This window comes from Mytilus trossulus, chromosome 12, assembly GCF_036588685.1.
Source record: "Mytilus trossulus isolate FHL-02 chromosome 12, PNRI_Mtr1.1.1.hap1, whole genome shotgun sequence".
Lineage (NCBI taxonomy): Eukaryota > Metazoa > Mollusca > Bivalvia > Mytilida > Mytilidae > Mytilus > Mytilus trossulus.
This window is the reverse complement of record NC_086384.1, coordinates 46,785,627-46,813,130: the sequence shown is the minus strand read 5'-3', so window position 1 is coordinate 46,813,130 and position 27,504 is coordinate 46,785,627. Positions and strand designations below refer to the sequence as shown.

Below are 27,504 nucleotides of genomic sequence, written 5' to 3'. Positions count from 1 at the left end.
GTCCCAAAAAAATTCAATGAGGTTACTGAAGGGTGAAAATTTTTAAACCTTAAAAAAATTGTAGTTAGGAAAAAAAACGTAATCAAATGAAAATCTCTGATTCACAAAGAAGTATTTAAATATACGTCTGATTTTTCTGTAAATAGTTTATAACAATGGCTAGATCTATACAAGTTAAAATTGATGATTTTTTTTCTGTAATTATCCGCTTGAAGTTATTGCGTATCTGAGACCAGTCTGGGTGCAAACGGATTGAAATTAACATCATGATCAAGTGATAGTTCCCAGTTACAAAAAAAAACGTCAAAGGTTAGACTATATTGACCCCCTCTATATTCTAGGAATAACTTATATTGTTACCCGTAATATATGGAATCTCATATCATGGCAAAGACAGGTGTAACTGTAGATCCCATGTGAACCGCAAATTTAAGTGTATGATAAATTTCATAGACTTTTTGTATGTACCACTTCAAACTTTGCCAGCCCCTACCCCTATCAAAATCTTGAATGGGATCATCCGCACCTGCTAAAGTCCTTGATGTTTCTTGATACGGAAGGACATGAAATTAAAAAAAAAATGACTCCGACATAATTTATGCGGCAAACATGTAGTATTCGATTTCCAATAAAACCTTGTAATGAGGAGAATTATTTTGATGTCAGCCTAACTCCTTTTATATATAGTAACTATTAACTTTAACAGGATAGTTCAGGGCCATACAAGAGTCTCGATCAGAATTTGATTTCCATTAGAAACGACACAGGTAAAATCAACCTGCGGTCTATAGTAACTTCGATATAAAAGAAGACGGTGCTACTGGCTTGTGGAGATTTTATGGTACACATTACACTTCATAACATCTTTATTGATCATAGTCTTTACAGTTTCCCGATCAGTTGATTGAGAATTGGGTACCTAAGGGTTTGATCAGTCTAGAATACCATTTTCGTGAATAAGTAGTAATTACAAATCTTAGCACTGGTTATAGTTCCCAATGTCGCTGTTGTCATAACTCTTGAGTTGCTCTGCGTTTTGTGCTTCCTGAAAATGTATGATGTTCTGAGAGCTTTGCACTTTTAAATAAAATGTTGGGCGTCTCCATGTTCAACTTCCGTTTAAACCACATGCAGTTAGTATAATTGTTGACTTTGAAAATTTTGCTGTTTAAAAGTTCTTCTTTTATTTAAAGACAGCAGTTAGAAGTCAAATTGATGTAAAACATAGAGAAAACGTACTGGAAAAAGTATGAGAGCAAAAAGATTGTCATGATTAATTGTTGGTTGCTTAACGTCCAGTGACAAATATTTCATGCATGTTCAGGACGATATTTAAGCAGATAGAAGAGTATTTTCTTGAATAATTTTAGAAAATTAAAAGATATGTAGTCCTCGTTTCAAATCGTTTTGTAGAACTTGTTCAAGGTTGTCTATGGTCCACTTGGGATACTACGAAGTACCCATACAGATAATTGTGTCTTTTTTTCGGATACCATAACCAATTTACCACTCAAAAGTTTTTCAGCACAACCATAAGGCAGCAACCATTAGATTTTCGGGGGGGGGGGGGGGCTATTAGTTTTTTTTTGGAAAAAAAGTGTTTCCAGTTTTTGGAGAAAACACTATATGTAATGCTAGAATTGAAAGGAAAAAAAATGTTTTCGACTTGTTGCGAAAAATAATAGATTGTCCCCCCCCCCCCCCCCGAAAATCAAATGGTTGCTGCCTAATGGTTATTATAATTAATTGATAATGATAAACGAAGACAAACTTCGAATACTTATTTACTTTGTAAAAGTGGTCATTATATAGATATAGAGTTATCTCTCTTTATCCAACTCTCGAGGAACTATCTCCCTACACACCGTTGAAGTTTAGTGCGGTACCGAGAGAACATAAACAGGATGAGCTGAGAGAAAAAGAGTTTGATTAAAAGTTTGAATGAACGTATCAAAAGGGAAATGCCGAAAGGACCCTGTGATTATACAGAATTTGAATTTTATTTTGATTGGCAAAAGTGTATCGTTGGAAACCTAATATAAAGGTCTAAATGTCGTCTGATATTTGTGTGCCGTTGGATTGCATTTTTGTTTCTTTAACACCACAAATATTGAGTCAAATTTAAAGTATCATTATATGCTAGTATACATTGACCATGCATTGACTGTCTGTGTATTAAAAAAAGAAGATATGTATTAAATCATTGATAAGTTTGTCGAATAAACAAGATCAAATTATGAAATGGTCTGCAATTAAATTAAAAATTGTGATCCGTGTCAATTTCCATGATGGTCTCTGACATCATATACTTTCCTGGAAAAGAAATAAAACAGTAAAAAACTACTTTTTTCAAATGAACCAAAAACAAATTGAACATTTTGGGATGATATAGTCCAAGGATAATAAGTTTGCATAGTCTCAAAACAAAACGAAGCATGTTAGTTGTAAATATTAGACTCAAACACAAAACTGGAACTTAAAATCGAGAATGGAAATGGGGAATGTGTCAAAGAGACAACAATCCGATCATAGAGCAGACAACAGCAGAAGGTCGTAAACAGGTCTTCAATGCAGCGAGAAATTCCTGCACCCGGAGGCATCCTTCAGCTGGCCCCTAAACAAATATATACTAATTCAGTGATAATGAACGCCATACTAATTATCAAATTGTACACAAGAAACTAAAATTAAAATAATACAAGACTAACAAAGACCAGAGGCTCCTGACTTGGGACAGGCGCAAAAATGCGGCGGGGATTAAACATGTTTATGAGATCTCAACCCTCACCTATACCTCTAGCCAATGTAGAAAAGTAAACGCATAACAATACGTACATTTTAAATTAAATTCAAACGAAGTCCGAGTCTGATGTCAGAAGATGTAACCAAAGAAAATAAACAAAATGACAATTATTATTATTTACAATATTTATATAGCGCATTATCTAATTAAAAATTACTCTAAACGCTTAACATAAAACATTAACTGCAGTTTAAAAAAAAGGTGTTAATCATTAAAACAATCAATGCAATAAGAATGAAATAAAATTTTGAAACGCATATAAAAAAAACCTAAAGGAACATAAAAGTTATTTTTTTTTTATCATAATTATACATATACATAAATAACAACAGACTACCAGCAGTTAACTGACATGTCAGCTCCAGACTTCAATTAAACTGATTGAAAGATTATGATTTCATCATATGAATATCAGGCACAATCCTTCCCGTTAGGGGTTTAGTATCATACCATCATAACATATATGAGAAGAACATAACCCGTGTCATGACAAACTATTTTTTTCAAATGAACCAAAAACAAGTAGAACATTTTGGGATGATATAGTCCAAGGATAATAAGTTTACATAGTCTCAAAACAAAACGAAGCATGTTAGTTGTAAATATTAGACTCAAACACAAAACTGGAACTTAAAATCGAGAATGGAAATGGGGAATGTGTCAAAGAGACAACAATCCGATCATAGAGCAGACAACAGCAGAAGGTCGTAAACAGGTCTTCAATGCAGCGAGAAATTCCTGCACCCGGAGGCATCCTTCAGCTGGCCCCTAAACAAATATATACTAATTCAGTGATAATGAACGCCATACTAATTATCAAATTGTACACAAGAAACTAAAATTAAAATAATACAAGACTAACAAAGACCAGAGGCTCCTGACTTGGGACAGGCGCAAAAATGCGGCGGGGATTAAACATGTTTATGAGATCTCAACCCTCACCTATACCTCTAGCCAATGTAGAAAAGTAAACGCATAACAATACGTACATTTTAAATTAAATTCAAACGAAGTCCGAGTCTGATGTCAGAAGATGTAACCAAAGAAAATAAACAAAATGACAATTATTATTATTTACAATATTTATATAGCGCATTATCTAATTAAAAATTACTCTAAACGCTTAACATAAAACATTAACTGCAGTTTAAAAAAAAGGTGTTAATCATTAAAACAATCAATGCAATAAGAATGAAATAAAATTTTGAAACGCATATAAAAAAAACCTAAAGGAACATAAAAGTTATTTTTTTTTATCATAATTATACATATACATAAATAACAACAGACTACTAGCAGTTAACTGACATGTCAGCTCCAGACTTCAATTAAACTGATTGAAAGATTATGATTTCATCATATGAATATCAGGCACAATCCTTCCCGTTAGGGGTTTAGAATCATACCATCATAACATATATGAGAAGAACATAACCCGTGTCATGACAAACTATTTTTTTCAAATGAACCAAAAACAAGTAGAACATTTTGGGATGATATAGTCCAAGGATAATAAGTTTACATAGTCTCAAAACAAAACGAAGCATGTTAGTTGTAAATATTAGACTCAAACACAAAACTGGAACTTAAAATCGAGAATGGAAATGGGGAATGTGTCAAAGAGACAACAATCCGATCATAGAGCAGACAACAGCAGATATTCACAAACAGGTCTTCAATGCAGCGAGAACTTCCTGCACCCGGAGGCATCCTTCAGCTGGCCCCTAAACAAATATATACTAATTCAGTGATAATGAACGCCATACTAATTATCAAATTGTACACAAGAAACTAAAATTAAAATAATACAAGACTAACAAAGACCAGAGGCTCCTGACTTGGGACAGGCGCAAAAATGCGGCGGGGATTAAACATGTTTATGAGATCTCAACCCTCACCTATACCTCTAGCCAATGTAGAAAAGTAAACGCATAACAATACGTACATTTTAAATTAAATTCAAACGAAGTCCGAGTCTGATGTCAGAAGATGTAACCAAAGAAAATAAACAAAATGACAATTATTATTATTTACAATATTTATATAGCGCATTATCTAATTAAAAATTACTCTAAACGCTTAACATAAAACATTAACTGCAGTTTAAAAAAAAGGTGTTAATCATTAAAACAATCAATGCAATAAGAATGAAATAAAATTTTGAAACGCATATAAAAAAAACCTAAAGGAACATAAAAGTTATTTTTTTTTTATCATAATTATACATATACATAAATAACAACAGACTACTAGCAGTTAACTGACATGTCAGCTCCAGACTTCAATTAAACTGATTGAAAGATTATGATTTCATCATATGAATATCAGGCACAATCCTTCCCGTTAGGGGTTTAGTATCATACCATCATAACATATATGAGAAGAACATAACCCGTGTCATGACAAACTATTTTTTTCAAATGAACCAAAAACAAGTAGAACATTTTGGGATGATATAGTCCAAGGATAATAAGTTTACATAGTCTCAAAACAAAACGAAGCATGTTAGTTGTAAATATTAGACTCAAACACAAAACTGGAACTTAAAATCGAGAATGGAAATGGGGAATGTGTCAAAGAGACAACAATCCGATCATAGAGCAGACAACAGCAGATATTCACAAACAGGTCTTCAATGCAGCGAGAACTTCCTGCACCCGGAGGCATCCTTCAGCTGGCCCCTAAACAAATATATACTAATTCAGTGATAATGAACGCCATACTAATTATCAAATTGTACACAAGAAACTAAAATTAAAATAATACAAGACTAACAAAGACCAGAGGCTCCTGACTTGGGACAGGCGCAAAAATGCGGCGGGGATTAAACATGTTTATGAGATCTCAACCCTCACCTATACCTCTAGCCAATGTAGAAAAGTAAACGCATAACAATACGTACATTTTAAATTAAATTCAAACGAAATCCGAGTCTGATGTCAGAAGATGTAACCAAAGAAAATAAACAAAATGACAATTATTATTATTTACAATATTTATATAGCGCATTATCTAATTAAAAATTACTCTAAACGCTTAACATAAAACATTAACTGCAGTTTAAAAAAAAGGTGTTAAACATTAAAACAATCAATGCAATAAGAATGAAATAAAATTTTGAAACGCATATAAAAAAAAACTAAAGGAACATAAAAGTTATTTTTTTTTTATCATAATTATACATATACATAAATAACAACAGACTACTAGAAGTTAACTGACATGTCAGCTCCAGACTTCAATTAAACTGATTGAAAGATTATGATTTCATCATATGAATATCAGGCACAATCCTTCCCGTTAGGGGTTTAGTATCATACCATCATAACATATATGAGAAGAACATAACCCGTGTCATGACAAACTATTTTTTTCAAATGAACCAAAAACAAGTAGAACATTTTGGGATGATATAGTCCAAGGATAATAAGTTTACATAGTCTCAAAACAAAACGAAGCATGTTAGTTGTAAATATTAGACTCAAACACAAAACTGGAACTTAAAATCGAGAATGGAAATGGGGAATGTGTCAAAGAGACAACAATCCGATCATAGAGCAGACAACAGCAGATATTCACAAACAGGTCTTCAATGCAGCGAGAAATTCCTGCACCCGGAGGCATCCTTCAGCTGGCCCCTAAACAAATATATATACTAGTTCGGTGACAATGAACGCCATACTAAACTCGAAATTGTACACTACACAAGAAACTAAAAGTTAAAATAATACAAGACTAACAAAGGCCAGAGGATCCTGACATTGGACAGGCGCAAAAATGCGGCGCGGTTAAACATGTAAATGAGATCTCTACCCTCCCCTATACCTCTAGCCAATGCAGAAAAGTAAATGCATACCAATACGCACATTAAAATTCAGTTGAAGAGAAGTTTGTACATCATATTTATAACAACGAGATCTTGTGCATTCGCTGAACCGATACACGGCCGTAATAGTGCGAAACAGAGGTAAAATACATTCCATAAGAATATTCCATCAAATAAGTCGAATACAGACTGACAATACCTTGGCAATAAAACTAAAAACGAAGAAAATATAATCGACAGCACAATTCAAATAGCATTGTAACATATTGGTATAGACCACCCCCAGGTGTCGAAAATGCTGTCTTTTCTATATCTGTTCGATTCATAGGCAACCCATACTCTGAGCCAACACTGACACCCTACCTTTAAAACTCAGGTGCTTCGAAAGGGTTATCATATCCTGCTTTCATTGTAGCAACCGTGTTGCTCATCATTTAAATTAAAAACTCAATGACAGATCTAACAAACTCTATAGGTTATATAGAGGTTACGAGAACGGGATCATGGTTACAACAATTGGAACTTATCCGTCGTCGTCTGTGAAACTGTTTAATTTTCCCAATTACAATCTAAATAAATTATCGGTCTTTAATTTCATTTTACTCATACAAGCACATGAGTTAATATAGGCCTGAATTTAAATCAGGTTTGTTTCTTCCACACACAAGAACTTTTTATGGAGTCTGTAATTTTTTATCAGAGATTTCCACTACTGACTTTCTAAACACCGAACGAAGACCCGTTTGAAATTCTAGATAGCTTTTTCTAAATGTTTATAAAACATCATATTTATCTTCAAACTGAAGATCATAAAAAAACATTTTATTAAAATAAAGTATGTCAATACAGGCTTTGATTTTGTAAATATTGCCGGTATATTTAACGACCATTCTGTTAAAGAACAAATTCCTGGTTATTTTGACAATACTGAGCTACCTCTTATTTGTTATATTCACAAGAAATCTACCCGGAAATTTGTGTTTAATTATAGTCAATTGTGTAAAGATGCTAATATCAGTGAAAATACACCTACTTCATGTAATTGCAGTAATTCCGCATATATTTATGGACCCATTTCCCATGTTATAACAGGAGATCTTAACATCGTTCAAGACCGAGAGTTAAAATCATTCCTCAGTAAAGGACCTAAATATCGTCCCCCGTCAATTATTAATTTGAATGAGTGTCGTAATATCATCCACGACTCACTCCATACTTACTGTATGAAATGGATAAAACGGGAAAAAGCTGACAAAAAATCTTTGGACTCTTTTTTTAATTCAGTAATGAAGATAGTTGATATACGTATTCAACATTTTAAAGAACATTTTACTATTAACAATAACCACAATAAACCTATTTCTCGTATCAAACATAAACTAAAAGAACTAGCCAATGAATTTGTTTTTGTCCCGGCCGATAAAGCTGCTAATAATATTATTATTGTTTGACGTAAATTTTACATTGAGGTTCTGAAAAAGGAAATCACCAATTCACCAACATTCCAACTGACTCCATTTTCAGAAAACGAAATCTGTAACAAACATAAACTTTTAGCCACCGCTTTACAAGCAGAGCCAAATACAATGAAAGTCCCAACTATGTATTGGCTTCCAAAGCTACACAAAACCCCTTACAAATATAGATTTATTTCGTCTTCAAGCCATTGTTCAACTACTAAATTGTCTATTCTTCTTACCAGCACACTTGGTACAATTAAAAACCTTATAATAAATTGTTCAAATAAGGCCTTCGAAAATAGTGGAATAAATTACTTTTGGAGTGTCAAGAACTCGTTGGAAGTACTTGATAAATTGCATGCTCATATTGGTGATTTTGAATCTGTTCAAAGTTTTGATTTTTCTACCCTGTATACCACATTGCCTCACATTCTCATTAAGAAAAAAATCACACACCTAATTAAATGGGCATTCAAAAAATCAGAATGTGAATATATATGTTCAAACTCTTTTAGGTCATTTTTTAGTAGCAATAAACAAAAAAACTATGTTAATTGGACATGCTTTGATACTATATATGCCCTTGAATTTTTACTAGATAACATTTTTGTTCGCTTTGGGGATTCCGTATATCGTCAGATTATCGGAATTCCAATGGGGACTTACTGTGCACCACTTATTGCGGACCTCTTTTTGTATTGTTATGAGTTACAATTTATGACAAAAATAAGCAAAGACCCATCAAAACAACATCTGATTAACAAATTTAATAATACTTTTAGATATTTGGATGATATTTTGGCTCTCAATAATGACGACTTCAGTATGTATATTAATGAAATTTATCCTGCTGAACTTACTTTAAATAAAGCTAATACTAATAATGACCACTGCCCTTTCCTCGATCTTGATATCTATATCACTAACGGAAAGCTGAATACTAAAATTTATGATAAAAGGGATGATTTTTCATTTCCTATCGTTAATTATCCGTTTTTAGATGGTGACGTTCCCTTGTCACCATCTTACGGTGTTTATATATCTCAACTTGTACGATTCGCTCGTGTTTGTAACAATGTTTTATATTTTAACGAGAGAAATTTATGTATTACTGAAAAATTATTACACCAGGGTTTTCGATATCACAAACTAGTCAAAACTTTTACTAAATTTTATCATCGGTATAAAGACATCATTCGTAAATATAGCTCAACATGCAGACTTTTTATACGTTCAGGTATTTCACATCCAATTTTTTATGGAAATATTCTTTATAAAGCACAAAGGTGTCAGTATTCACCTCAGAAACTTACAAAACCTTTAAATAGACTGATTAAGAAGGGATATAATTACGATACTGTTGTCAAGTCATTAAAGATTGCATATTTTGGCGTTAATATTGAGTCACTGATAAGGTCTTTGCGTCGGAACTAAAGACATTTATTCTAAAAACAGTTGTTGGCATGACACGGGTTATGTTCTTCTCATATATGTTATGATGGTATGATACTAAACCCCTAACGGGAAGGATTGTGCCTGAGGTTCATATGATGAAATCATAATCTTTCAGTCAGTTTAATTGAAGTCTGGAGTTGGTATGTCAGTTAACTGCTAGTAGTCTGTTGTTATTTATGTATTATTGTCATTTTGTTTATTTTCTTTGGTTACATCTTCTGACATCAGACTCGGACTTCTCTTGAACTGAATTTTAATGTGCGTATTGTTATGCGTTTATTTTTCTACATTGGTTAGAGGTATAGGGGGAGGGTTGAGATCTCACAAACATGTTTAACCCCGCCGCATTTTTGCGCGTGTCCCAAGTCAGGAGCCTCTGGCCTTTGTTAGTCTTGTATTATTTTTATATTAGTTTCTTGAGTACAATTTGGAAATTAGTATGGCGTTCATTATCACTGAACTTGTATATATTTGTTTAGGGGCCAGCTAAAGGACGCCTCCGGGTGCGGGAATTTCTCGCTACATTGAAGACCTGTTGGTGACCTTATGTTGTTGTTTTTTATTTGGTCGGGTTGTTGTCTCTTTGACACATTCCCCATTTCCATTCTCAATTTTATGTTATGATCAGTTATTTTTACCTTATTTTTTACTAGAAAAGATCTCTTCTATACGTTGGAACTGTCTCCCTATATCGTTGTTTTAATTTCAATTACGCGTTTTCAGTCAAGTCTCGTTTTATACGAACATAAATATACTTCAACTAACTTGTAAATGCTATTTACTATCAACCCCAAGTTTATTATCCACAGTAGTCAACGGTACATTATATAGAGAACTGCGAAAATAATTGAAAATAATTAAAAATACAAAAATTATCGGTTTAAAAGGAAAAAAGGGGGAGGGCTAAAATAATGTCCTGTCCCCAAGAAAATATATTCATTACTCGTTCTGCTTTTCGAGACACCTTCTTTAACAATTTACAGAGAGATTAAGAGAGATTCATTTCTGTCGTTTATATTCAATTGGATATTTTTCAAATATACGCTTTGTCTAGCTGACTGGTTGTAGCATATGCAATGCCTCGTTCACACGGACATTTAATTCGAATTGAATTCGAATCGAATGCGAATCGAATTCGCTAATAGCGTTCACACACACTTCATTTTTAATTAGAATTAATTCGAATTAACTAATTCGAATTAGTCAATTCGCATTAGAAATACGTTTTTGTTAATACGAATTAAAAGTTAACGTCGTTTGGACAGTAAAGCAAAGTTGACACGAATTTCAATTCGAAATAAAATTGACGTTTTGCTATGCATTTTCAAATGAAATATCTAACATTAAAATTCGATATTTCACCTTATTATTGATTCAAAACCAACCTGCATGCTGAATAGCAGAGATATTACTACATCGCAGCAGTGTATTATTCTTTAACCGTGACTGTTAAGATGCAAGAATCGATTATAAATTGTTCATTTCATAATCAATTACGGTTTGAGGTTTAAGTTCGAATAAATTAATAGATCGTTAAGAAATTGACATTTTTCAAAATTAAGAAAACACCTCCGCTTATGATTAAGTGTGTCGTTATTCGGAACTCTCCAACTTCAGGTTATTTTTAGACTATGATGAAGGATGCTGATTGTATTCAAGACTATGACACAATGTTATTAAACCATGGTTAGAAATGGTTTGTTTACAAAAGTGATGGGACAAGCCTGGAATAAAATTTCTAAATACAGATCAAAGGAAATAAGAATACTTTTATTAGGTAAGTTAAATAAAATTATATATTATACTTACTATTCAAATTTATAATCATCATTTTTTAATTAACATTTTGTATGTTATACTAATTTCAGGTTTTTATTATAATCAATAAGAAAACGCATAAGAAATAATGGTTCACGAATTTGTTTTATTAGTTCTTCTAAATTAATCCCGCTCTTTTTGTACGTAGACATCTGTTAGTAAATAATTTCATCAGGCAGACGATAAGTGTCTGGCACTGCTCGAGGTGTGCATTTCATCTACACTCTTATACTAATGTAAATACATCACTAATGTATATTCCATATTGAAAATACATGTATGTTTATGCTTGCACATAAAAAAAAATAATGTTCTACGTCACATAGATATGTTTTTACTTACAAATAGATCAATATAGATTTGTTGAATTAACCATGCATCTGTGTTCTTAATTAAATACAAAAATGTACAGTGGTCGTGATATCTAACAAGTAACCCCACTCGAGTCGGTGCTAGGGGCAGTGAAGCAACTGAAAGGATTTCGATCAAATTGGTGCTTAAAATGGAATAGAGAATAATACATGAAGGGATAAAAGATGACAAAAGTAGACCCAAAAATAAAGAATATCCAATAATGAAGTGCTTAAATATAAAGATTAGAGAATAATAGGCAAAACCAATAGAGAGAATATAATAATGGGGTGCTAAATTTAAAAGAATAGAGATTATTAGGCACGCCCAACCAGACAATCATATCCTTCCTGTCCTCCTTAAACGTTTATACAGCGATCGTAATGTTCAAACTTTGCTTTGTGGAAAACCCACAAAAAAATGGAATGTACAATTCTTTTTGCACTCATATTGTGTTTAAGTTTCATTGAATCGTTTGGTTTTGAGGAGTTTGCGAACGCAAGGAAACAAACTTTCTACTGTGTATGCAATGGTTATAGAACAGAAGATTGAAGATGACGGACAAAAAGTGGTAAAGGGAGCATATAAAGCAAGAGATCAGAGCAGAATACAAAACTGAGAAAAACACACGGGTGTATTGTTAAACAAACGAACAAGGAACACTTAAAACTGAAGTTTAGTGCAGTACAGGTTCCCCCTTATCCATTACCAGAAGTGATAAGGAATGCCTCAAGTGTGACCATACCCAGCTTCCTTCACTTTATTCCCCAGTTTTCAGTGCGTATGGTGGATCAATTCAGTGGCTTATCTATATGGGGGATTCAAGGGATTGGAGCCCCCTTTTTTATTGACGATCAATGCATTTGAATGTGGACATATAGTTGAAATTCCCCTTTCTCTGTGTAGGACCTCCCCCCCTTTTTGTGTTTTAAAAGTCTAGATTAGCCCCTGCAATTGGCCAGAATCTAGAGATACATGTGACAGATTTATTTGAAAACAATAAAGCAAATTTGTGACTTGCTACACTCTCTAATTTAGTTAATTAGTTACTTATACCGAAATATCTTGTATCAATATTATCAAAAAGGGGGAGGGACATTGACAACCAATGTATTTACTTTTCTAATAAATGCACGACTTTCAAATAGCATGGTATTTTGAAGTACCATAAAGTACAGGATATATATATATTTATACAGTAAAATGAGTGGTTTCATGCACAGTAAATAATATGTTAACTTCATTAATAAACACATTAATAAACATAAGAATAAAAACGGATTTGGGGTAAACGTTAATGAGACAGCAACCGAAAAACATTGACAACCAAAGGACATCCAAACGTCAACATGATTATGTTCAGTCTTCAACAATCAGTGGCTAATCCAAAAGGGGGTCAGGTGGTTGGAACTCCTTATTCAGCAGTTATATCTGGACGATTCTTCTTCCAAGAACATGTTTACATCTGCTAAAAAATAGTCTTCTGATATTGAAATTGAAGGCACGTTTTCAGATGTTAACAAATTTCTTATTCTGTGTCTCTGGACAGGTGCAGACCCAGGAAAAGAGGTCGGGGCTAGTTATATGGCAAAGTGTGGAATGATGATTGTTTAAATCATATGCATTCATCATATATGTCGCGTTATAATGAATACCGGGGCCCCCTCCCTCCTCCTCCTCCATTTTATATAGTTTTGTTTAAAACTTATACAAATTTTGTTTTAAAATATACCGGTTTTAGCTTTCATCATTATATTAGTATGTGCTTAAATGAGAACAGAAGACTTTGAACAGGAAGGTGTATGTTTCATTGTTATTTAAAAAAAATCTACGCTATTTAGAATAATCATTGAAATCTCTGTGATCATACTTTGGCATTGAAAGGTCTATGACACACAGTATAGTGAGTCATCGACAGGTATTATACTCCAGTTTGTTTAGATCAGGAAAATCGATTGAAATTAATTTCTTTTTTTCCCACTTCTGCACCCAGCTTCTGTGTCATAATTAAAAATACAAAACTTGTACACAGAAGAATTCCGTTAATTAATTGTTAATGACAAATCATATAGGCACAATGGAATTCCGTTACGCACAAATTTACATGGTTGTATTATCTGTTTGAAGCAATCTGCTTTGATTGATAATGAATTTCAGCTGATATTTGATATTGATGAAAACGTTAAATTGTCGTACACTGAGCTTTGACAATATATCTATGTGTAATCTTCGGGGAAATAAGATAAAACGGTTGTGCTCGTCTTTTTATTTATTAGTACATGTAAAAAAAATCGTTTGTTTTTTAGGATAATTTTTTTAAGAATAAGAATATATGGCCTTTGATGGGCGGTAGACATTCATATTTTCCGTTATTTGGTTTTCTTGTAACTAAAATAATCAACTGGTGTTTTGAAAGAAAAAAAATATTTATGTATTTGCTAGTTTATCAATTTATCTTAGCTTACATTTTACTCATTTTATAACATAGGCGGATCCAGGGGGCCTGGGGGACCCGGCCCTCCCCTTTTCGAGGGAAACATTTGGTTGCTTATAAAGGGAATCACTAAAGCGTGACTGGACTGGCCCCCTTAGGTCAGTCAGCGCCCCCTTTTATTATAAGAAGTTCTGGATCCGCCTCTGTATAACTAGTTTGTTCATGTGGTCCATGTATTAGTTAGATCTTTAACTTTTTCAAAGCAATATATAGTATTTGTATATTGATATGTCTCGGTTCTAATTTCAAGATCTATTAATTGTCATGTACATGCAGATGTAAACCATAAGAAAAATTAAAAAAGAAAAGGAAGAAATTCTCACGGATGTTTTACTCTATAGGACTTGAATAGTACAAACGTTTATCATATCAGGAAATCAACTATTCATACAGACGGATACTTTGAGGGTTAATACTGATATTGTTGAAAATAAAACATCTTGCATATACTTACAAGGAAGGGGAAATGCAATTGACTTTTTTAAACAAAGATTCTTCAAAATACGCACAGAGAAAAGGGAAATAAAAATTACTTTTTTCCGGAAGTGGGACTACGGTATACTGTAACAGTACTATGACATCATCTTATAATTGTCATGTCTGCTCTTTTTTCTATACAAACTGCATGTATGTACTTTTTCAAGTTTTGACTATTTTTCCATATATAAGAAGAGCTCTGTATCCACATGTTTGGGTTATTATCACATTAAACTATGGAAATGCAGTTGTATATTTTATTCAAAGTCTCGTGTCTCAATAATATAAAGACATAACATCAAGTTAAAGTGAGTAAAATAGGTTTGAAATATAGAGCCATTTTATACAGAGTTATAAGATACTTTATAACACTAAAACATTAGTTCGTTATAGAAAATTCCTCTATAAAACTAGTTATATGTACTTAATTTACAGTATAAAACATATCTATGTCAATATAAATAGGAAAACAGGTGTTGGCATAGCTACGAAACATATCAATATATGTGAATAAAAACACTACTGATTTCTGTTTAATATCAAAAGACACACGATTTTTTATTAAAAAAAAAGAAGATGTGGTATGGTTGCCTATGAAACAACTCTGGACACAAGAGACGAAATGACACAGAAATTAACAACTATACGACCTTCAATCATGAGCAAACCCCATCCCACATAGTCAGCTATAAAAGGCCCCGAAATTACTAAAGTAAAATAATTCAAACGAGAAAACTAACGGACAAATACGAATGCTACACAAAGTGGACGTGGTAGGGTATGTGTGTATCCCAACAACAAAAACAAACATTACAGATCGTCGAGTGGTCGCAGTTACTCGGACAGCTAGTCCAAAGCCACTAACAACTAATAAAAAAAATCATGCATCTACCAATGAGTACACATCCAACATTCAATGGATTTAGTGTAAAGACGTACAAATCAGACAGAGTAAACATTACCTTGTACAATGTCAAGATGCAGGTATCGACAAAATATATAAGATTGTAGATCCATGAATGTGTATATGTATTTAAAAATAATATTTAGGTGTTTTTTTTATGACAAAATCAATATCAATAACAATAAAACAATATTCATCGATCTAATTACAGTGTTGAATTAGTAACCTTTTAGAATGAGTTTGTTTAAAGAAAAGATCAGTTTACCAAATCGTTTCTAAAATTCCGTGCACTGTAAACAACACATCCGTCAAGATGAAAATGTTCTATCCCACTTGAAATAAGTTTTCTCAGTATAAGAATGCTTTCCTTGAATCATGTAATAAGTATTGCTTAAAATATCCCTTCCGGAGCACCTGAGATCACCCCTAGTTTTTGGTGGGGTTCGTGTTGTTTATTATTTAGTTTTTTTATGTTGTGTCATGTGTACTATTGTTTATCTGTTTGTCTTTTTCATTTTTAGCCATGGCGTTGTCAGTTTTTTTTTAGATTTATGAGTTTTGTCAACTTATATTTTTTCCTCCTTACAGAAGTTCCATTGGAAACTTTGTTATATACAATGTCATAATAGCTGTTCCTGATGGAACAAATATTCTATACCATTTATTCCGTTAAGAACATTAACTGTAATTTTTATACGACCGCAAATTTTGAAAAAATTTTCGTCGTATATTGCTATCACGTTGGCGTCGTCGTCGTCGTCGTCGTCGTCGTCGTCGTCCGAATACTTTTAGTTTTCGCACTCTAACTTAAGTAAAAGTGAATAGAAATCTATGAAATTTTAACACAAGGTTTATGACCACAAAAGGAAGGTTGGTATTGATTTTGGGAGTTTTGGTCCCAACATTTTAGGAATAAGGGGCCAAAAAGGGCCCAAATAAGCATTTTCTTGGTTTTCGCGCTATAACTTTAGTTTAAGTTAATAGAAATCTATGAAATTTTGACACAAGGTTTATGACCACAAAAGAAAGGTTGGGATAGATTTTGGGAGTTTTGGTTTCAACAGTTTAGGAATTAGGGGCCAAAAAAGGGCCCAAATAAGCATTATTCTTGGTTTTCGCACAATAACTTTAGTTTAAGTTAATAGAAATCAATGAAATTTAAACACAAGGTTTATGACCATAAAAGTATGATTATGGTATTGATTTTGGGAGTTTTGGTCCTAACAGTTTAGGAAAAAGGGGCCCAAAGGGAAGAATTGAATAATTGGGGTTCTTTGATATGCCGAATCTAACTGTGTATGAAGATTCTTAATTTTTGGTCCCATTTTCAAATTGGTCTACATTAAGGTCCAAAGGGTCCAAAATTAAACTTAGTTTGATTTTGTCAAAAAATTAATCGGTTGGGTTCTTTGATATGATGAATCTAAAAATGTATTTAGATTCTTGATTATTGGCCCAGTTTTCAAGTTGGTCCAAATCGGGGTCCAAAATTAAACTTTGTTTGATTTCATTAAAAATTGAATAAATGGGGTTCTTTGATATGCCAAATCTAACTGTGTATGTAGATTCTTCATTTTTGGTCCTGTTTTCAAATTGGTTTACATTAAAGTCCAAAGGGTCCAAAATTAAACTTAGTTTGATTTTAACAAAAATTGAAATCTTGGGGTTCTTTGATATGCTGAATCCAAACATGTACTTAGTTTTTTTATTATGGGCCCAGTTTTCAGGTTGGTCCAAATCAGGATCTAAAATATTATATTAAGTATTGTGCAATAGCAAGTCTTTTCAATTGCACAGTATTGCACAATGGCAAGAAATATCTAATTGCACAATATTGTGAAATAGCAATATTTTTTTTTAATTAGAGTTATCTTTCTTTGTCCAGAATAGTAAGCAAGAAATATCTAATTGCACAATATTGTGAAATAGCAATATTTTTTTTTAATTGGAGTTATCTTTCTTTGTCCATAATCAACTCAAATCTTTGTTATATACATTGTATATTCACTTTTTACTACCAACTGATAAATTAAAATAATCTTTACCATTCAGTGATAACAAGCAGTTTTTTTTCATATTAATATCTTATGATGTATTTAAATGAGTAGTTATTGTTGCAAACTCCATTAGAAATTTAATTGAGATTAATTTGGAATAAGGGAAAGGGGGATATGATTAAAAAAATTGGGTTCAATTTTCTCATTTGAAATGAAATTTCATAAATAAAATGAAAATTTCTTCAAACATTTTTTTGAGAGGATTAATATTCAATAGCATAGTGAATTGCTCTAAGAGAAAACAAAAATTTTAAGTTCATTAGAACACATTCATTCTGTGTCAGAAACCTATGCTGTGTCAACTATTTAATCACAATCCAAATTTAGAGCTGAATCCAGCTGGAATGTTGTGTCCATACTTGCCCCAACCGTTCAGGGTTCAACCTCTGCGGTCGTATAAAGCTACGCCCTGCGGAGCATCTGGTTATTCTTGTGGAAATAATATTTTAGAATATGTTTTCCTTTTGGAACTTATAAAATATAATTGTGAAGGAACTTCTATTCCGTGACAGTTTGACCCTTTGGTATCTTTCGTCCCTCCTTTGGACACCTTAAGATAACGTGAGCTTCATCTTCTAAAATATTTTTTTCTAATTATTACAGACTCAGTATATGCGTTACAATTAGTGTTGTTTTCATGTTGGTTTTTTTTCATATATACACCTCTGTATATTTGATATATATCTATTTTTTCTAAAATACAAAACATAACTTGTAACGACATCCTTTCTTATTTTTTGTAAATGGTCCTATAGAATAAAAAAAAACTGATTTAGAAGTAAAATATTACACTGTATTTCATCTTTGACATCAAACGATATCACGAGTCTATTTTCACTTGCCGAGTGAAGATTATCCGAATTATTGCTAGATTAACTATCCAAGCATCTGAAACATTGACATATTATAATTTTTGTTAAAGTTTTCATGATTCCCCTTTTTAACCCCGAAACTTCTAAATAGTAATAACAAAACAAATATACATCACACTTAAAAAAAATCCTCGAATCATCCACTCATTATCATGCCGTGATGATGCATCTCCAAAACAAACTACCTTGACAACAGGATTTTGCATCATTCTCACGTCAGATGGTTTGTTGATATAGCAGAAGAAATTGATCTTGCACGTGTTTCTAATGACACGTGCGTTAGTTTTTTCATCATTAAATGATAAAATTGCACATAAGATCAAACATGTATTTATCTTGTCTAAAATTTATTACGATGAGGGAAAACAGATAGTTGTATACCTTCTAAATTTATATCAATTTATTGCAGTTGCCAACTACGAGTGTCTAACAACAAATTGCTTTTATCTTGTCAGAGTAAAATGAGCAATCTCTACTATTCAAACGGTTATGATATATTTCAATTGTCAATGAAAAATATTCAAAACCACTGAGACTTTTCTATGAATGGGTCTCAGTCGAGAAACGTAGAATGAAGGCTGATAATATGCTTAGTTATAATCATCAAATGCAAACGATAAAGAAATGGTTGAGTTCTCAATGGTCGTCTGAGAAATGGCAATGTTTTTCAGCGGTACAGAAAACCCCAAAACATTACTAAAAATTTCAAACTGAAATAGTATAGGTGCATAACTTTATGTCTTGTCGTAGTATCTTCACGTGTTTGATTGAATTGTGTTACGTAACTCTTGTTTTTATTAACAGCGAAATTTAAAAAAAAACACTGCAACAAATCAAATTATTTCAATTGGCCTGGTCTCCATCAAGGGAGTAGGTCCGGTAAGGACCGATTTTGGCCTCAAATTTCAAGTTCATCTGACGAAAGATTTAGATCACTTTTTAAACACTTAAGTGTCTATTTCATTTGATTCAATTAGTTAATGTGAAAGATTTTAACTGATTCAGTCATTAAAAACGATCCGATTCAAGCTCAAATATTAAAAATCTACCAAATATGCCGGAAAATTTCACTTTTCAGATGGTTTAGGTCAAAAACGAAAGTGGCCGCATCCGTGTTCATCCACATCCTTTATACATGTTATGTATTATCATCAAATACAACTTACATTTCAATATTAAGGATGAACAGGAATGCGGCCACTTTCGTTTAAATCTGAAACCGTCTAAAATTTAACTAAAATGCTAGAATTCTGGAGATTTCAGTAATTTAGCATGACTTTATGGTGCAACTACCCGATATTTATGCATTGTATTGTCAAAAAACAGCCCAATTCTATGTAGCAGAAGCATTCTTCTGTCCAATAAATAACTAAAAGATTACATTTTAACAGTTTTGTAAAACTGCTATATTTTGGGGCCAAAAAGGGGTCTTACTGGACCTACTCCAAATTTCTTCTTCTGGGAATGGGCAGTGTACCTTAGACCAAAGTTCTACACTTTTTTCAAAGGTTTATTTATAGTCTTTCACTGTAGTGAATTGGATTCTTTTTCCCCACTGTCTTTGTAACTAATTTAATTCGTCATGCGTTAGACCATATATAGTGAGTATTCTTCCACACAATAAATTATTCCCTTTTCTCACATCGAACGAGGACGATTTATTGTTAACGTTTATTTTTTCCAGGTCTGGAATCAGTTGGCAAGACAACATTGTTATATAGGCTGAAGTTGGGAGAACCAATAAAGGCTACGCCAACAATTGGTGAGTGGCATATTTACTCAGCTTCCGGTGCGTTGATGAAAAAATATGCTATAAGATATTTATGATTTCCATGCTTTTTTACTGAATACTGATGTATATATTTATATAACATGAGTGCAGGTAATTATGTAGACATCTAAGATGCCAACATGTAATAGTGAATTCGTGTAAACAATGAACAACAATTGCGAAAATAAGAAGTGGCTATAACCACGTAAATAACAAATGGAAAAAATAAGTAGTTGCTATTATCACGTAATATTAGTTTTATGTTATCATATACTATTATTTTCACTCACGAGTGCTTAGAAAATACTATATGAATGTATAGAATTATTATGCTTTTAAGAACACTTTTATAAATCAATTTACCGCGATAGAAGGGTTATCATCTATCAGCAAACAAACAAAAAAGGTTTTGGCAATTATCAGTACAGCGAGTCATATTGCAATACAATAGCACAATATAGCATTGATAAGATATCAGTCTGATGACAGAAAAAAATATAAACGCAATTAAGACTTCATAACTATAAAACATCTTTTGAAAGAGTTACTGCATTATTTGAGATAATGACACTATATATTCTTGTGTTATCAAATATAATAATGGTTCTTTTTAAAACAAGAGAAAAGATAAATTAATCATTTATTACTTCAATGCTGAGATTACTGTAACACACATGTGTTCTAATAATCGCATTTTTTAAGTAGATGCATGAAGTCGTCTCATTTCGTCGTGGCTCGCGCCACTCAACCTGATTTGAGAAGACTATACATCTAATATAATATATACATGTTACATATTTATGTTTTTATTTCAGGTTTCAACGTTGAATCGTTTCAATATAAAGACTTATCTCTCAATGCGTGGGACCTTGGATTTGGCGGTAAAATGGTATGTGATTTGTATGTTTTATTACAGCTCTGCTGTGTTTGTAAATGGGTTTTGAATTATTTAATATTTTTGAGAAATCATTAATTGTCGAAATGCGCATCTGGGGCAGTAAAATTGGCATCATAAATGTTATTGCAAGTATCGTTCGTGGCACCTTTTAGATTTTGGAGGAATATTTCTACACATTTGCTTAGTATTTTTCTTATATTTTTATTTTTTTTGTAGCGTCCGTTGTGTCAACATTACTACAAAGGCAGTAATGCGGTCGTTATCATGATAGACCGTGGAGACAGAGAACGGCTGGAGGAGGTCACATATGACGTCATAAAACCAGCACTAAAATCTGAAGATCTCAAAGATGCAGTGTTCTTATTCCTTGCAAATAAATCAGACATTGAGGATGGAATGAGTCTACAAGAAATATCCGCCTCGTTGGCTTTAAATAATTTAAAGCGAAGGTGGAGTAAGTATTTATGATTAAAAGAGGAATATTAAGTTTACACGTCGACAAAACCGGAGGCGGATTTAGGGGGGGGGGGGGGGGGGGCAGGAGGCCCGTCTCCTTTTGCTTATATAGGTAAACACTGAAGCGTGACTGGTGCGGGCCCCCTCTTAGGTCAGTCAGTGGGCCCCCACTTATGAAAATTTCTGGATCCGCCACTGAAAACCATTGCAGAGGTTCAAGCTCGAGGGTTCATGATATGGAAAAAACGCCTCAATGCCTGGTTAAATATTTTTTGAAGACTCTACCCTCCCCAATTTGTAGTATCGATCAACTGATTTATAATATGCTATCATATACAATTAAATTAGATTAGAAAAAGGGCCTTACCAGAAAGTATCTATAACGTAAGGGAAATAAACTCACAGATACAACTAGAAATTGTTCTAGTTGTACCTGTGAGTTTTATTTCCCTTATTATCGATACTTTCCCCGATTCACTAAATAACATAATTTTCATTTTGGTTATGAAGGCCTCCAATTAAACTAAACACATACTTTTCGTCTTGATATAAAAGTCTGTACTTTGAGTTTGCTTTAGCAGTTAACTTATGATTGTATTTCATAATGATGCAAATGATGTTGTTTAGTTGAATTGGTTGCCTATATCAAGACGTAAATTATGTTGTTTAGTATAATTGGGAACCATGCATGTATGTAGCACACGTTAAGACACGCCTGATTTGAAAGTACATCGAGACACAATACTCAGTAACGGAGAGACTAGATATGTGATTTGTTAGAGGGGAGAGGGGAGAGGGGTGAGAGATATAAAGAGGTTGTGGAATACTACCCAATTAAAGATGGTAGATGGGAGGAAAGGCGTGAAATGTAGGAGAGAGGATATTGAAAATGAATGGATACTTGAAAGGAAAAGACGTATGTATGCACCATGCACATGTCTAACTCATGCACACAAAAAAACATGTTTTGGGGTAGGGCTACATGTTGATTTATATTATGTACCAATGTTTTCACACAAATGATTTATTAGAGCAATTAACTATTCTTTCAGATATATTCACTATAAGTGCCTTGACTGGAGATGGCATCACGGAGGCATTCGATTGGCTAGCTCTACAACTAGGATCAAGTCAAGTAAAACAAACTACTGAAATTAATAAAATACAAACTGAAGTAACGCATTTTTTACCGCCACAAAATCATCCTGAAACATGTGAACGATCGTATAGTGCTCTTGCTTGTTTTTTCATTAGGCCAACCCAGGCAGTTGGTATTCACAAAGACGATGATGATCGTGATGTCGACGATGAAAAGGTCGATGATGTGTGACGTCACGATAAAAATCGATCATGACAGATTTCATATCAATTCAACTTTCATCCATCAGAAACTTCAAGCTAAAATCAGTTTTTTAATAATAATAGTAGAGCTTTGCCTTTTTTTTCTAAAGAATGGTGTGTAAATGTCTAGTCAAGTTATCTAGTAATGGACGTTCAATTCAGCAACCATTCAAGAAGAACATGTGACGACTCAGTAGTAAACCACCTTACTTATGACTTGATAGGTGCATTTGCAAAGTGTGTTTAAAAGAAATTGGAATGCCATTATGAAAATTCAAGACCATGGATGGATTGATAAAAGCTGATGTCGTCTTTATCAACGCTATTTAACTTAAACGAATCTTCATAACTGACCTCCTCGAATTCAAAGATTAAGCTATGTCGTCTTTATCAACGCTATTCAACTTAAACGAATCTTCATAACTGACCTCCTCGAATTCAAAAATTAAGCTATGTCGTCTTTATCAACGCTATTCAACTTAAACGAATCTTCATAACTGACCTCCTCGAATTCAAAAATTAAGCTATGTCGTCTTTATCAACGCTATTCAACTTAAACGAATCTTCATAACTGACCTCCTCGAATTCAAAAATTAAGCTAAGCCATTGTATTGCATAATGAATTGTTTCCATCATACAAAAAATGCAACTATTAAGTGTCTATGGATATATATATATATAAGACTGTCTGAGGGATGGTTGCGTACTAAACAAGAATAAATGGATGTGCCGGTCATTTATGGTGATGATAATCTTAGCTGTGATCTAGTTCGTCATTTATCATACACATGTTTTCATCTAGAAAATCATCATAGAGTTTTATATATTTAAAAATCACAAGTCTGAAAAACATTTTTTTTTTATAAAGATTGTGTCTTTATATTGAATATATATGTATTGTTCGCTTGTACTGGAAATTTATTTTATGTGCTCATTCTTATTTCGTTTTACCTCCAATTACTTGAGAGACAAAAATAATCACATATTCTTGTTGTATTGAAGACCCATTGGTGGCCTTCGGCTGTTTTCTGCTCCGTTTGGTCGGGTTGTTGTCTCTTTGACATATTCCCCATTCCATTCTCCATTTTACATGTACATGTACCGTAGTTGAATCAAAGTATATCGTGAACTTTAGTTGCATAACATTAAGATGTTGTATTATTGCCCTTGAGACAGTAATCCACCAGAGATATAAACTCCAAGCCAACTTTATTTCACAGTACAGTCTTCTAGAATGAGTAAATTAGCTTTAAATGGCCTTGACATCACAAAAAAAGTGAAGAAATCTTTTGGATCTCTGACCTAAAAAAAATTATAGCTTTGCAGTTTGCACTCTAGCGGATGAGACAGAGGGTATAATTGGTGGCTAAATTTAAAGTGGAGAAATTTAAAGGTGCAAAATATATACATAAAATAGAGAAAACTAGTAAAAAAAATTATAAATATAGGATATTGGGGTGATCCATTTGAAAATAAAAAGTTATCGACAAGGATAGGTGCACAGTTCGTTCCAATAGGAATGTCGACAATTTGTTGAAAAAGTCTACCTTCAAAGACAACAATTATTTTGTCAATTAGTAACTCCAGTTTACTGGTCACTTTTTTCCTCTGTGTAGCATGTTTTACCTGGTGTTTTTTTTCTCACTTTAAAATATGACGTATGGTATCCCAAAGAATTACATTTATAGCGAATGTTACCATTTTCATGTTGAAAAGCATTGGGTTTTTTTTTTTATGATAGAAAAAAATTCAGATGTAGTCAAAATTTCATTTGTAATCGAAGTATTACACGCATGATGTGAAGGCATTACACAATACATTTCTTCGTGTTTTTCATTTGTGGAAAGGGGGGGGGGGCAGTGTAAACATTTGTATACTAGGGGGATAAATAAATAGACCTGACAGAAAACTTATTTGAATGGGTGATTTTGATTTTTTTTTAAGCTTTTAAATTGAACTGATTGTTGTTTTTTTTTACTTTATATAATAAATAAGAGTGAGCAGAGACTTAAATTACAACAAAATTAGGGTCAAATTCAAATTTCGAAATTCAAATTCGAACTCAAATATAAATTCAAATTCAAATTCAAATTCAAATTCAAATTCAAATTCAAATTCAAATTCAAATTCAAATTCAAATTCTATTATTGGTGAAAAAACACTAAGATATTGGATTAATAGCAAGACAAAAATATTTACAAACATACAAAAGGATTACCAATATTCATGTTATATGAGGATATCACACAAATAGCGTTATTTTGGAGGAGATGATACTTATGCGAATTCGAACACAGCCTTCAACAGCGAACAAATAAGTAAGTTATAAAAACGAAGATGTGCCAATGAGACAACTGTCCACAAGAGACCAAAAAGACACAGACATTAACAACCAAAAATCAAACAGGACATATGTATATTACATGTATAAGTAGTAACAGAAACATATCAGCAAAAAGAATCAAGATCTTACAACTGACAATATCATATGTACAATTATCACAATAAACAATGTTCTATTTATTAAAACAAGTACACACAAGCATACAAAACGTAATATTAGCACATAAGAGTAGGTTAATAGAGTAATATTAGAAGTAAATTAAATATTACAAGTTATGTTTTATCAAGTTTTTTAAGACACTGTTTCTTTTTGACAAATATTAGATATATCTCAACCCTGTTGTCTATAAACTGTAAGTGGTTCCCTCATGACAAAATGGTCTTTTTTTAAAACTTAGTTAACCCGCAGTGGCGGATCCAGGGGGTGGTCCCACGGCGCACTGGACCACCCCCATGACGAACCTCAAATTTTTTTAAAGTGTCTATTTTTTCAATAACTAGCTAATTAACAAATTAACAATTAAGATTAATCCTGTCATCGCACTTATTGGTTATGGATTACCTGGATACCTGGAGGTGTCACAATGATAGAATACGGATCAATGCGTTTCAACTGTATACATGTAATTAAATTGTCAGAACAGCTCGTCAATATCGTTGAAAGGTCAATACAAATTATTTTTGTATTTTTAAGTGAAATTTCCATATATAATTGCATTCTCCAACTAACGGAGTCTCGGTTTTAAATTTCATTTATGTATATTTTGAAAAAAAACCAATCATTATGAATGAATTAAATTAAATTTGTTTATCTATCTCTTTGAGCCCCCCCCCTTTTTCCCCCAACATCAACAGCAATTCAAGCACTGAAGTTGGTACCGGCATTTGTACAAAGCGCAACATTTGATGAAATTAAACATTTTGTAGACTTTTACCTTACTGATTTGCCGAGTCCATCTACAACGCCTTCCGTACTGCGTTTGTGGCAAAAGACTTGCGAGTCAATGCTTTCAAAACCAGAAACTGTAGCCGGTGCTCTGAAAGAATGTTGCAAAACCGACTTTCCAATTATTTCTGTTATCTTAAAATTCATAGCTACCATGGGGTGACGAGTTGCGAATGTGAGCGATCCAACAGTGAGTTATCACTTCTGAAAACCTACCTGAGAACAACTATGGGACAATCGCGTTTAAACAGACTTGCGTTGATGCATGTGCACTACAGTTTGGAACTAAACATATTAACAAATTATAGATAACTTTGCATGGAAACCCCGCGAAGCATGATGTTGAATGACCTGACAAACGACTCTTAAGTTTGTTAAATTAATAAATTGTAAACAATTTTACGTAAAACTATTTTTACCGATTCGGAACATTTTAGCTAAACCTTTTTTACAGCTTGCCTTATTCAGATGATAGTTGTATGTTGTGCTATTTTAGATTGCAAGATATTGTATGGAGTATTAAAAAAAATCCGTTTTACATGTCTTTAAATTCCTTTACCTAGGAATATGTGCATCGCATGGTGTTGTCCAAATTCATGATCTTCCATAATGTCGAAGGAATTTTTTAACCTTTTTCATACCATTCAATATTTATTTGGGACCACCCCCAAATTTTTTTCTTGATCCGCCACTGTAACCCATCCCCCTTTTTTAGCTCACCTGGCCCGAAGGGCCAAGTGAGCTTTTCTCATCACTTTGCGTCCGGCGTCCGTCGTCGTCGTCCGTCGTCGTCCGTCGTCGTCCGTCGTTAACTTTTACAAAAATCTTCTCCTCTGAAACTACTGGGCCAAACTTGGCCACAATCATCATTGGGGTATCTAGTTTAAAAATTGTGTCCGGTGACCCCGCCAACTAACCAAGATGGCCGCCATGGCTATAAATAGAACATAGGGGTAAAATGCAGTTTTTGGCTTATAACTCAAAAACCAAAGCATTTAGGGCAAATCTGACATGGGGTAATATTGTTAATCAGGTGAAGATCTATCTGCCCCGAAATTTTCAGATGAATCTGACATTCTGTTGTTAGGTTGCTGCCCCTGAATTGGTAATTTTAAGGAAATTTTGTTGTTTTTGGTTATTATCTTGAATATTATTTCAGATAGAGATAAACTGTAAAAGGCAATAATGTTCAGCAAAGTAAGATCTACAAATAAGTCAACATGACCAAAATG

The 27,504-nt window shown here is 33.0% G+C and overlaps 1 protein-coding gene across 1 annotated transcript; it reads left to right on the top strand.

The window, feature by feature from the left end:
* Positions 1-11,019: 11,019 nt before the first annotated feature.
* LOC134692702 (ADP-ribosylation factor 2-like) lies at positions 11,020-23,891 on the top strand. The gene is made up of 5 exons (XM_063553187.1): positions 11,020-11,321; positions 20,202-20,279; positions 21,104-21,177; positions 21,403-21,640; positions 22,695-23,891. The coding sequence occupies exons 1-5, from the start codon at positions 11,228-11,230 to the stop codon at positions 22,970-22,972; spliced, it is 762 nt and encodes a 253-aa protein (XP_063409257.1). The 5' UTR covers positions 11,020-11,227; the 3' UTR covers positions 22,973-23,891.
* The last annotated feature ends 3,613 nt before the right edge of the window (positions 23,892-27,504 follow it).